The 14,269-nt window shown below is 29.5% G+C and overlaps 2 protein-coding genes across 2 annotated transcripts in view; one reads left to right on the forward strand and one right to left on the reverse strand.

The window, feature by feature from the left end:
• Positions 1-14,269, reverse strand: part of LOC148239304 (uncharacterized) — a 278,456-nt gene that overhangs the window by 203,032 nt on the left and 61,155 nt on the right. The window lies entirely within an intron of this gene.
• The window catches only part of LOC148239305 (BMP-binding endothelial regulator protein-like), a 116,487-nt gene that overhangs the window by 90,258 nt on the left and 11,960 nt on the right, over positions 1-14,269 (forward strand). Inside the window, exons 5-6 of the mRNA XM_088187623.1 lie at positions 6,268-6,361; positions 6,430-6,606. Of these exons, the coding sequence (XP_088043749.1) occupies positions 6,268-6,361; positions 6,430-6,606 (271 nt within the window). The remainder of the gene's footprint in view (positions 1-6,267; positions 6,362-6,429; positions 6,607-14,269) is intronic.

Raw genomic sequence — 14,269 nt, forward strand, 5'->3', positions numbered from 1 at the left:
CTCACAATTTACTTTGCAGTTTTAGAGGGAGAAACCGTTATTTTTGTCGGAATAAAAATCGGAGCCGAACCAAAAAAAATGTTTAATTTCAGTCCGGTCCATGTTCACAAAAAATACAAAAAAAATATTTTGAACAAATTATAATTTTTAATGAAATATTTCAAGCATCTAGTGAAACATCAGAATTTTTTAAGAAGTAAAGAATTCGCAATAGAGGCACATAGGCTTCCTATTTCTACAGATGTGGACATTGAATTTATATTAAATATCTTTAACCATGTACAAATATTAGACAAAAAAAAAAACATATTTTGGGAGGAAAATAAAAATACATATCATCATATATACAAAATGGCAATGATGGTTTAAGGAGCTCCAGCAACACAACTTAGTGTTGAAATAGATTTTTCTTTCTTAAAGTTTATTTTGCGAGACAATCGAAATAATCGACCCTCCGCCACATACTTAAAATTATCTGAATACAGAAGATAGCCTGAATTTTTAAATAAATAACATGAAGAGTAGAAGGCCCTGATTGGACCCTTGAGGAACCCCCAAATAATATAAATAATATCTACAATATTATTTAATGTGAATATACTAATCAGCAACATAATTTTCCGTTACTCAATTACAAGTATATGTTTTTAATAGTAATTTTTACACATCCAGATAATAATTAAATATAGCAATGCATTTTGTGAGATTAAAACCATCAATATTAAAACTACATAAATAATTAATCAATGAACTGTTTAATTAATCTCAAAATTAATAAATCACTGAACATACCTTGGGTGTGATAAATTTGCCTAACCATTGCAAATGTTCGGTAACTTTTTGAACAGTCTATGTGTACATAAGTGTATTCGAAATAATAATTATTTTTATTTACACGTTTCGGCTGTAAATTTGGTCGATTCGCCTAATTAATTGCGTGTCGGTCGTAAACAAAAATAATGCGAGTGGCACTCGGACACATTTCGTACGGCTACTGGTTTTTACTCTCCTTATCCGAAACGGCCATCTCTAGATCGCAATGCAGATAAAAACGAGTATATTCGTGTGCCGGACAAAGATCGGCCAAAGAGGAAGCGTTGTGTCTCTCTTTGGTTCTTTGTAAAAAGATAGAGATCATAAGGGATAGATTTGGTTAGTTAGTTTCGCAGATGAAGTAATGATCGCGGTTCATAATAATTATCATACTATCGAATCTGAGCGGATTACAAATCGCAGTTTCTCATTTTAATAAACGCTTTTTTTTCAACTGTTAATATTGCAGGTGTACAGGGTGTATGAAATAAAAATTAATTATTATTTATTTGCCTTTCTTCGTTAATCGAAATCATATTGAGCTTATCCTGAGGTTCACAGCTACATTATGATGTAATGTTTTTAAAATTATAATGAGGTTGTCGTTGATTGATATTGGCGACAAAAATATATATTTAAGAAATAGTTTCTCTATTCGTTTAAATGTAATGAGCTTAACCTTGACTTTTTCCAGCAAGTACAGTCGTAAAACCTGACAAGTAAATAAAAATCGTTGTACAGAATAAATGTAAATATTTATTTACTTAATGATTTTTTTTATCGTCGAAAAAATATTAATGGTTAACATATACTCTATATTCTAAGGAAATAATATTAAAAATTCAATTTGCACTATTTTAGTACAAACATGAAAATATGGAATTAATGAAGATATAGAAATATAGAAAACAAAGAGAATTAGTAAGATCCTCTTATTTATCTCATGATGTTTTCATTATAATCATTTTTTGAGTTGCTTTTAGCTACAATATAATTTACGAATTATTTTTTTAGACGCTTTTTTACTATTTGCTATTTTGCAGATTTTTATAGCACACTTATATAAAAATAATGTAAGCAAAGTGGCACTGATACTCAATTTACAATTATTCCAAGTAAATAACAGTATAGTATCTTAACCCAAAATAAAGGATTATAACATAATTAAATGATTAAAATAAAATTAAAATCTTGATTTTTTTTTAATTCCAAAAATTTTAATATACTGAATTATATGCATAAATATGCCTCAATATTAACATATATTATACTTACAATGATTTAAATCTGAGTATTTATATTATTATTTATATTAAAACATGGTATACTTCTAACAAATAAAATATACACATGCACATAATTGCTTTGTAAATACGCATTTATAATATTCGGGCATTTCATCTGATTCGAGTTATTATCCAGTTATTTTAAACGTCCATAAAAAAAATACCACAATATATTTCTACATTCAATAACATCAATACAAACACCACATAATGTAACTCTAAGTGGACTCTGCAAATATATGCGCAAACTTCTCGGAAAACTGAAACTGACTTGTTAAATTGATTATGATTGGCATTTTCCGCGAGAGTGTGTCATCGATGAGATGTTTCAAGATTAAACCGCATTGTAAATCTGTTGCGAAGTGCAATTTAGATCAATAATGACTTCGACTTTATCGAGAATGCCCTTTTTTAAATGTAAATTGGCTTGTAATATGACGCGCATTATATTCACCCATACTTATTCTTCTGGGTAATAATGTATGAAAAGAGTAGTAATGCAATTATAGTAATTCTGAGACAGTATAGTTGACACAAAAATTGAGACAATTCTCGGCTACGTTGTGAAGCGACGAACAATTAGACTGTCGTGACGGTGAAGTTTTACCAATAATCTTCTGAACACGTCTCGTAAGGGTTTTGAAATCATTTAATGGTTGGCAAAACTCCAAATTAAATTAATAAAAAAATCTTAGTGTTAACAAGATTCAGAAATAAAAAATCAGATCTAAAAGAATTTCCTTCCATCGACTCTTTAATTGCTTAGCAAACTACGACCCACTGTCTATTTTAATCTGGCTTGAGAGCAAAGAAAAGATACTACCTATATAAACTCTTTAAAATTTTAAAAGTATGCGTTATACCGTGGAGTTGATGTGTTTAGAGATATATTAATGTGGTGCTCCAGTGTGCTCCAGAAATGTGTCCCAATATATTACATTTAATCAATTGCTAGAAGTGTCGAGCACATTGTGAGTAACATCAATAGCCAATTTAATAGCTTTGCTATTAAATTGGCTAATGATACTATTACTTAGGGCATTCGAACCGGGTAGCACAGGAACCGGGTACCCGGTTACCCGCCATGTTTTTCATGGAACCGAAAACCGGGTATTTTTTACGGGTATCCGGTTAATTTCATTTAAGAAATTTTTTCCATTATTTCAAATTAAATGGAAGAGCCGAATCGGCGTTCTTAAACGACAAACGTATTTGAACGACAAAAAAAGGGACAGCACTTAGCGACCTATAGATTTCAAAATAAGCGAATGCATAGATAAGGATTATTTTGAATCTCTACCTACATATAATACAAATAATAAATACAATCATCTAATTTTTTTTTGTAATTTTAATAAAATTTATTTCCTCAGTATTTTTCATGTGCAATTTGTATTATTATTATCAAATATGTGTTAAAATAAATATTTCGGTTTTGTACTGTTACACATGTATGTAGTATGTAAGTATATGTATATATGTACCTACCGATGGAATGTAAAAATATTTTGATTGAGTAAAGTATTAATAATTACATAATATATTGATTTTATTTCAATACCTTATTTTTTTTTTAAATAATATTAATTATTAAACTAAAATTAAATATATCACGTCATATTCAATCAAATATTCAAATATAATAAAAATTGGACTCTTAACGGCTTACAAAAATTACCCGGAACCGAACCGGGTACCCGGTTCTTTTCCGAAAAATATCCGTATAACCGGGTAATGAATTAGGCCGGGTATTTGGATGCCCTACTATTACTATATTGATGATGAAAAAATTATTTGATTACGAATGATGTACTTTGACTTTATTTTCCAAAAATGTCTGTTTTCTTAAGGCGCTTTGTGAAATTGCGATTTTTTCGGGTTTTAACCGGACTGAAATAGTGTGAATTTGCAGCCAAAACAGACTGATTAATTAATTTACTGTGACTAAAATGATCATCCATCAACAAGGCAAAAAAATAGCGTAAAGAATGAGATTCACACACACAGCCTTCATTACGACCAGAAAAAAACGCATAAATTTTAAAAGTTCTTACTGTAAATATTCTCCGTCATTGAGAGAATATTTCTTTGTTGCGAAACGGTCACGGATATAATAAATCACCGGATCAACATGATTTCCGTTGCAATGCAATACGACCTTGGACAATGCCCATCAAGCGAATGTCGCTTACTAAAGGCGTGTACCTATTTCGCCATTTTAAGAAACGACTGCAGCAATTGGCTTAATGATAGCAAGCTTTGCATACCTGGATATGTAAGCCTGGACTCCGATGAGGACCTCCCACGGCAGTCACAAAAGCCACTCGAAGAGACCAACAGCAGCTCCGCCAACCGCGGACACACTCTCGCTATCAGCTTCTTCACCATCGCTCGGAAAATATACTGTCGCTGCCACATCTGTCCACTGACATCATCTCTCCGCCAGCTTCTGCACCACCGCTCGTAGAAAACATCTCGCCATTTATCGTCTGTCGCAACATATGTATATATATAATGTAATAAAATTCTCACTGGCTACGAAGTTATCACCAAAATAATGAGGCACATAATATTATATTAGCTTTGTTTTATTTTTCAGATGTAATTAAAACTTTTTGGATTTAATTTTAACTGCAACCTTTTTTGGTATTCTATTAGCTAATAGCTTACAGATTAACTGAGATTATTTTTTTCCGCATTTGCAGTTGAGCAACCTTTTTTAAAATCTACCACAAATTATAATATTACCGTTGTGATTAGCTATTGTGCGAACCAATCTAAAAATGTTAGCCCTTAGACGCGAAAAATTACTATATACTATCTTAAATAGTGGCGACACCATTATAAGAAGATAATAATGTTATATACTTTTATTTATAAATTATAAAACTAGAGCTAGTTTCAATTCATCTTAAATTTAAATTCATTAGAATAAATGATTTTTACTCAAGCTTGAGTTCGAGCTCGTAACAAAATATATGGCCATACGTTTGCAGATTTTAAAAGACTGAAGAAACTCACAATGCAAAATATTGTTACTGCTCTAAATGTATGTATATTTAACAGTAATAAATATACATGTTTAATCCTTACAGATTTATACTAAACAGATCTGTATCAGCATCCTACAAAATGTATTGAAATCCACATTATTTCCCAACAATTCGAACGTATTCAAATAAACGCATATTCAGCGTATCGATTTCCATGGATAGATTTATTTATTTCGCCATCTGATTCAGTACATAATGGTAGTGCAGAAAATGCACATAATATAATCGTGTACGACATGATTCCGTCCGTTTTAGATTTCCATCTCTACCGCCGAGTACGGTAGGCGCAATAAATATGTACCGTCACGATCGGAACATGACAGGCCGGCATCGGCAATACGATCGTGATTGGGCTTTAAAAAGAATATAATAATTATCTACGAGTGACAACCCTTATCGGTCGCGTTCAACACAGTGTCGTTTAGCGCTACTCTAATTGGAGATCCGTGAGTTACGCGCGCTCTCGAGAAAGTGCATGAGAACGACGGGCATTAGATATTCGAATAGCGTATAGAATAAATTTTAAAATAAGACAATGTATATGTACAAGTATGCCGCTTTAATTTTAAGATTATTTTTAATAAAATTAGAAGAAAAAAATATTAAAAATGTATTCAAATAAATCACTGTGTAGTAACGTTTTTATGCATTTAAGTAATTTTCGGTTCAGTTCTGGTTCGAACCCCTGGCTAATTATACCGATCCATATTTTTGTCGAAATTATTGTATAGTGTACTGATCTACGAATTTTTTGAGTCGCGTCGACGTGTATGCTTGATAAAATATTTTTATTATTTTATACTATCCGTATATTATATTTTCGAAAGAGTGTAAAATATGTTCCTTAACATCATATGAATAAATGATTTTAATAATATTTAAAATGATGTATTTAAGAGTAATTAAAATAAATATATTATGCACGTGTTGGTATAATCGATTGTGTGCTATTAATTCTCGTATCAAAACTGTGATAATGTTAACGGGCAAACGCCAACGCTCATGATAACATAGTCTTTGTTGCTCATTATTACACATAAAATATATACACATATTTTTCTCCACCGCAATATATCTATGTTATTTTATTTAATGTTGTATTTTCATTGTTACAGAATGGCTTCGTAGAATGTAACCACGAACATTGTCCTGATGTGAAAAATTGCTATATGCAAATGCGGAGAGAAGGATGTTGCGTTAAATGCAAAGGTATTATTGTTATATAAAATACTATATTATTAATTAATAAGTATGTTTAATAATAAATAAAATTACAGGATGTCTATACAATGGTATTGTCCATGATAGCGATACAGAATGGACCGAACCTGGCGATCCATGCAAGATCCTAAGATGTGAAGCTGGAGTCGTTACTGAAGCTGAAGCTCAATGTTACACGCCTTGCGAACATCCTAGACCACCTCTTCCAGGACAATGCTGTCCATCTTGCCAAGGTTAGTTATATTTTTTTTTTAGAAATACATATATAACAAACATCTTGAATCAAATCCTTGCGTGTCGCCAATCATTAAAGCTATCGTTTAAAAATAATTTTAATAGCCTCTAATTTGAATATTAACATTAAACGAAATTATAATAAATTGTTTGGCGTGTTATTAAATACTAAAAATATTTTTTATTGTTTTATTTTTATGTGAGCAGGGTTGTCCGTTTTTTATTGGTAATAAATAAATCACTGTTGGTTTGTTATTATAAATAAAACAAAACGTGTTATTTACTCAGTCACGCTAACCATTATCGAATTAATCGGATTGGTTCGAAATAACGAGGCCTTAACTTGTGTGTATTAATTTTTGGGTTTAACAATGTGTTTTTTTTTTCAATCGGATTCTTTGAGCCGCTCGAGCGCCGACATAATACATTATGTCTTTATTATTTTAAAATATGATAATAATAGGTTGTTATAATATATACATATAACCATTTATACAAAAATTCATATATAGTTCTGTAAAATTTGACATTATAAATGTGCCATCAATTTTAATATCACTCATTTTTATATTTAATTTGACACCAATCTGATTACATTACCCAGAAGTATTTTTTATTATTTAAAATTATTTATATGCAATACAGGTTTGATTTCATTGCTTCCATACCACAAAAACTTTCCATTTTGACAATACATGCCAAAAACTGGCTAAGTATTGCATAAATATTTTGATGCTATGCAATAAAAAAAATAGTTATAAATATTTATACTGGAAAATAGCTAGTGAAGCACCTGAAAGAAATCAAGGCACAATGATATTAGTTGTGTCAGCAACTAGAGGGAGAAATGTTACAGTTACCAACTTTTTAACGTCTTATTAAGTTAGTCATATAATTATGATTGGCACCATTCGCAAAAATAAAACATTAATTCTATCCATATTGATCGAAATAAAAAGCAACCAGTTTATACATCGAATTTGCATTTATCCAGGATAATATTTTAATGACATATATTCCTATAAAAAATAAAGAAGAATTATTCAGCACATTCTTTATAAAACTAGAGAGCTATCTGGCGATTCTTAAAAAAATTCAGTGTTTTTTTACTATTAAAATAAATGGCACAATACAATGTCAGTGAAGTTTCCATAAATGATATGAAAATAATATCTAATTTTAAACAATGATAGGTATAAAATTTTCCATCTAAATAAAACAAACAAGCAAATTACATTTCTGCCCCCCCCCCCAAATGACGTTCCTGTTCTTGAAATAGGACACCTGAATCAATTACAACTTTTGTGGGATGTATGAAACACACTATTCTTTAGTTTACAATCAATATTTCAGTGATGTTTTTGCTAAAGAACAGCGTTTCCCAACCTTTTTTGGCTCGCGTACCACTTGGTAGTACATCACGCTTAATTGTACCACTTCGTAAAAATGATTGTACTTCGGGAAATTTGTTATTCTATTTGCATTATAAATTTTATAGGGTGACTTATTTCCCAGAACTCAATTTTTTGGTACGAAATACCAAAGGTTTTATTTTTTCTGGTAACAATGAGACATTTGAACTTTACATATCACAATATTTTTTTTAAATAAAAGGTTCCGAAGCTCATTTCTTGTCGAAATTCAAAAGCAGGACATTTAAGGAAGTATTTTTTTACCAACTAATTCTTATTAAAAAAATTACATAGAATTATATTAAATTATTTGTATTAAAAAAAATTAAATGCGCCGCAGGCAATTTTTTTCTAAAAATTACTGATATTAATAGAAAATATTTGTTTATAAAATTAATTAAACACAGTAAATGTAAAAAAAATTCTGAAGAAAACGAGACAATTTACACTTTCATTCTTACAAATTTACAGTAGCACCGCAGGCGAAATTTTTTTTTAACTATAATAATATTAATGAAATTGTATTTAAAAATATTTTTATTACCAAAATTTTTTATTTATTATAGGAAATAATAGTTATGAAAGTGTTGCTTAAGATTAAAATACATTGTTATCAAGCTATAAGTTTAATTTTTAAGCAAATTTTACGATAATATAAGCACAATAATACAAGCAAAATAAATTTAATGAGATCCTTTTGCTTGTTTCGAAGAACATAATTTTTTGAAATTTGGTTCAAAAGATGTAAGATATACCCTTAAATCTACACCTGCGTCTAATTTGTTTCGATACTTATTTATTAAAAAAACATATAAAAAAAAAATTTCTTTCTACTAATTCCATACAAGTGAACGGTAATAAGAATTTGAGAGCTTTTTCAGAAAGTTCATCATATTCTTTATTGATGTTAATCCAAAAATTAATTTGATTGTTTTGTTCGAATTTTACTTGTATAGTTTTGTCACTTGACAAGTCTATTAATCTTTATCTTTTATTGATAACGATGAAGCTTTTTCTAAATTTTCTGCATAGAAGGGGTTTAAAATCCAATTATTATCTTTGTTTTCGGGTTTGGGAAAATAATCCATGAAAAACGTTTTTTTTTCTGTTAACTGAACTATTATATGTTCTCGTAAATCTTGAGACAAGCTAACCTTATTTTCAACTAAAAAAGTATGTAGAGTTTCGAATACTTCCGGTTGATTGTTTTCGATACACTTGTTCCAAAAATCTAATTTCTTAATCATACTTTCAATTTTATCATTAACATTAAAGATCGTCATCGAGCTTTTCTGAAAAATTACATTTAGGAAAAATACAATAGATTAAATGATATTTTTATGATTTTTTTACTTTTTATGTTCGCCATTACTGATTATTTTTCACGTACCACTATCCACTTGCGTACCACCGGTGGTACGCGTACCACATGTTGGGAACCGCTGCTATAGAATATATCATGGAATGACATTTTTTGCTGGTTAATCTATTAGCGAATATTATCAATATATGCAACCAGATTTAGCATTATTTAATTTTAGACATTCAATAAAATATATAATGTTTTATTTTTTTAAATACACTAAAAAAATTTTACGAATATATGCAAATAAATAGTGAAGAGCAAATGCTTTTATTAACTAGTAATAATTTATTGTATTATTTAACATATGTTGCGGCAAAATATGGTATATTTTTTTCCCGAGCAGTGGTGGAAAAACTGGCGGAAGGATTATGGTCCTCGGAGGTCTCGTAGTTGTGGCAGTGGCCGTTCCTCTCTGCCTTGATCGTCTCTGGGAGTACCTCTCTGATCGTCTCAGGCCGTTTCTGACCGTATATGCTTGTGTGGTCCATCGTCTGCCCTTCATCCCTTGGAGACAGGCCTTAAGTATCATAGCTAATGAAAAGTCTCTGACGAATCATAACCATGTAGTGAAATATATCCACGCCTCTAAAATGTGACCTTTTTTGATGGACATCTTTCGCAGGTCGAATTGTGCAACGGAACATATGTGACTTTATGCTACTTCTTATCATCCGGTGATATATAACCAAGAAATATTCTTTCTTTGCATCGGAAAATAATTACAACGTGCTATTTATGTGTTACCTTTTTTCCCTGGACGTAACAAAGGCTTTTGTGTGGTCCGTTTATTTACATCATTCAATTTTAATAAAATCATGTTCGATAATTTAAATCATTTTATTTTATTATTATATTTCCTGTATATTATTTAATTAAAAAATGTATATTGTAGCAATTTTATAAATATTAAATTATTTAATTTAATAATTAATAAAATTGAATAATTAAATGTCTATTAATTAATTTAATTATTTTTGTCGTGGTTACGGTGATTAAATGCGCGAGTTTCAAGAAGAACCCCTTATATTTTTTTAAAATATATTTTTGTGGCAAAAAAATTAAAAATTATTTTTTTATTATAAATATTATTCTTTATTTGATGTTCTTATATTTTTCACATTATCAAATATATTTAATAAATCAAGAAATGAAGTATAGTGCTTACTCTATTTTATATCATCTAACATACGCATATTTTGATAACATAATCTATAACTAGAAACCGTTCTATAAAAAACAATGTCATATAAATATGTACATATTTCGATATTTTTATCGTCTGTTTTTTAAGTGATTCGTGATTATTGGCACCTAATTTAATTTTGATTGATCAATGCCTATCAAAGTGATTTTTATTATTCGATTTGTAATAAAATTAAATTCATAGAACATTTTGCTTGTTCGTAACTTCCTTGCCATAAATATGGTAGCAGTTTCTCTTTTCGCACATAATAAACAGATCACTAAACGAACTTCGTATTTGGCGAGATTAAGAATTGATAAATCTGCTTCAGAGCACGAACTTTAAACGCTTTAATTTTTCATGCATTTTATAACAAATAAAATCTTAGATGTCACCTTTAACAGCTTAATAATTTGTTGTTCGCGAGTTTGCGTTCTCACCGCGCGTCGAGGTCTTTTTACATTATCGTTTTAAAATTTGCGGTTTTCACAGGAAATTAAAGAAAAACTGCATCACGATAAGCCAGTTGCTGCATTATAATTTAGCTGATTGCTAATTTTCCGTCGCATTCAACAATCTACAGTATTTTTTTTTTTTCATATATTAATTTGAAAATTTTCCGTCGCATTCAAGGATCTAGTGTTTATTTTTTCGTATAACAATAATCGACATTTTCGCGGTCTAGCTTCGGGAAAAATTGTAAAAAATGAATTCCTCAGACTCATTAGTTGAAAAAACGGTCCATTAGGATGTCAAGTTGGGTTCTAATCGATTTCGGTTGTCTCCTGAGTGCGGCGTATAACTCAATCATCGGCCGATTATCCTTTTAAAAGCGTGGGACAAAGTCGGCATCTGACTTGTCGTCACGATCAATCCTGGAGAAGGTTGCCGCAGTAAAAGTGCTTTGTCATAATAGGGATTTTCCCATGAGAATATGTGTGTCGATGTACAAAGTTATTTGACGTAGAAAATAACTTACACGATATTGTTTTAAGTATTATTATATATTAAAAAGTATTTTTAAAGTGATTATATATATTTTGCAAGATCATAATAATTTAATTGAAGTAAGCCATAAAGTTTTTTGCTCTTCTTTAATTGTTACTAATTTAAATGTAACGCTATTAATATAATAATATTTATTTTAAAAATGAATGAATTTTTGTGGCATAGCATATGTCTGGTAGCCCTGAAATTTAAAAGCCGAAAAAACGACCTTAAAATAATCTACAACATACACACATAATACATAAATATAGCGCCAAACAGCCACAATCAATAAACAAAGGTTAAAAATTGAAATAAAAGGCGCGTCCTCAGACCGCAATAAAAAATGACTTCATGCTTATCTGCATAGTCCACGAAAAAATGGTGCAGACGAAAGAGGTTAAGGAACGAGAAGCATCAGAAAAAATATATGATGGCATCATCATTTTCAGTCTTGGAAGGTACCCCGCAGTCTGGTGGTATCTTATACCGACCGCAATGTTTGAACAACTCTGATTTATTGACCCATTAACCGCGGCTCGCTTCTAGTGTTTCGACGTTAGGTCAGAGAATATAATCCATTAGCGTCTCCTTATTTTATTTTATATCAAAATAAAAGTAAATTATAATATACCTGTCGTCGTTGCTACTAAAACAACATTGTTCGTCTCGATGAAAGCTTCGTTTTTCGATCGTATATTCATTTGAAAGGCTTTATTGCGTTTGCGAATCGAAATCATATATTAACACTTTTTTATGGACGCCGTTTAAAAAGCTGAGAATGAATAAATCAACATTTTAATGTAATCTGTTGTTGTATACATATACATATATCTTAAGAGTATATAATACAAATACATATAAATGTCTGATATTAAATCTATTCAAAACAATGGTATCACTTTATGAATATGCTTTAAAGCTGAACCTATATCTGTATGCTAATAATATTTTTGTTAAGCCACACCTTCAATTTCCTATATCTATGAATCCTAGGATTAGTATGGGAAATCTGAACCTTATTTAGCTTATATCTTATAGTATATTATTTATTGTAAATATTAAATGCCTACACCTCATCGTTCTGCAATTTCGTTAAGTGCATCTCGTGACGTTTTCATGAAAGAATTGCACGGCGCCATTGCCAACAAAGCCAGGTGAAAGGATATTCACCTAATCCAAGGCTGATCATGGAGATCGGTTAGATTCAGAACCAGGCCATGTATTGGTCCAGAAGAGCTTCTGATATTGGATCCGATTGATCGAGCCACCCAATATAATAATTTAAGATAAACTCTGCATTTATTTAATGCACAAAGTTCCTCAAACTAAAATTGTGTGAATCATAATGAATATTTGCCATAATAATGTGACAAAATGTCTATCATTATTATATTTTTAGCAAATAGTTTTAACTGACATTATTCAGTCGATTTTTTTTGCTTGTGTTTGTTTTTATGAAGGTCGTTTATTTTTTATGTTTACCGTTGTTTAACTTATTTTATTTTTAATGTATTAGTAAGAACTTAATCGTTGTATTCATACAAAATAAATTAAATGGCTCAATGCTTATTATATGATGCTTATGAGATTAAAAATTGCTTAAACACATCTTTAGAGCTGGCTAGTAAATATTTTCAAGCGACAGGTTATTAATTTGGAAGTAGGACTGAGATAATAAAATAAAAATATACGATTGGGTTGTACTCAGCAGCACTAAAATTTAAGGACACGTTTGGATCAATAAGTTTAAAATAACCCATGTTCAAAATTTAATTTATGATTTGTCGTATCGTTGTATCGTTGAATTAAAATGGCAATATTTTTTAATTAGACGTATTATAATATACAATGCGCAAATTATTTTGTCCATAGATCAAAAATAGATCTAGAATCGTTATTTAGCAGCAGAAATATAAATCATGCTTATGTGCGATGATCATATGCATAGTATTACTTAAAAATACTGTTATCTTTTGAGATAAATCGATCTAAACAATTGTTATTAAAATATCCATTTAATTAAATTAATTAAAATATTGCATAACTTTCAATTACAATTTTTTTCAGATGATTTTTTGTGTTACTTGCTTTTTTAAAGATATGATTTTTAAAGTATGTATCAGAATGGTGGGAAAAATTGAGATAATCGTTTTATCATTGTTCCTAATAAAAGTAACTTAACCATATTGTCGTTTTAATATCCATAATTTAGCCAATTGGTGATACAAATTGGTGATAGACTTACACTGTAGCTAGAATCTGTGCATGTTTTATAAGTTATTATTATTTAAGAAATAATTAAATGAAGTTAAAATGTGACTTAACTTATTTTACATATTCGTCTAGCATTGATTTACATATTAAATAATATTAACTTAATATAACACAACTATATGTTTGTGACAAGACTAGTTTTATGCAAACCCAATATAGAAGAAAGAATATTTTATCAATTTTCCTATCATGACGATAACTTACTGATTTATTGTTAGTATTTATGATATTTCAAAGATACAATTTTATTTAATAAATTTTAAGATAAATTAATGAAAATATTTCAGTCGATTTCTGTAAAAATTATTTTTTTATTATTTTTACTTACTATTTTAAAGATGTGATTTTGTATATTGTTTTATTTGTGATATTGGGATAACTATTTTTGAATTGATTTTAATGGAAGTAAGAATGGACCATATAAGTTACCGAATTGC

Source organism: Plectrocnemia conspersa, unplaced genomic scaffold (assembly GCF_051122295.1).
Source record: "Plectrocnemia conspersa isolate PC_06_02 unplaced genomic scaffold, ASM5112229v1 ptg000001l, whole genome shotgun sequence".
NCBI classification, from domain to species: Eukaryota; Metazoa; Arthropoda; class Insecta; order Trichoptera; family Polycentropodidae; genus Plectrocnemia; species Plectrocnemia conspersa.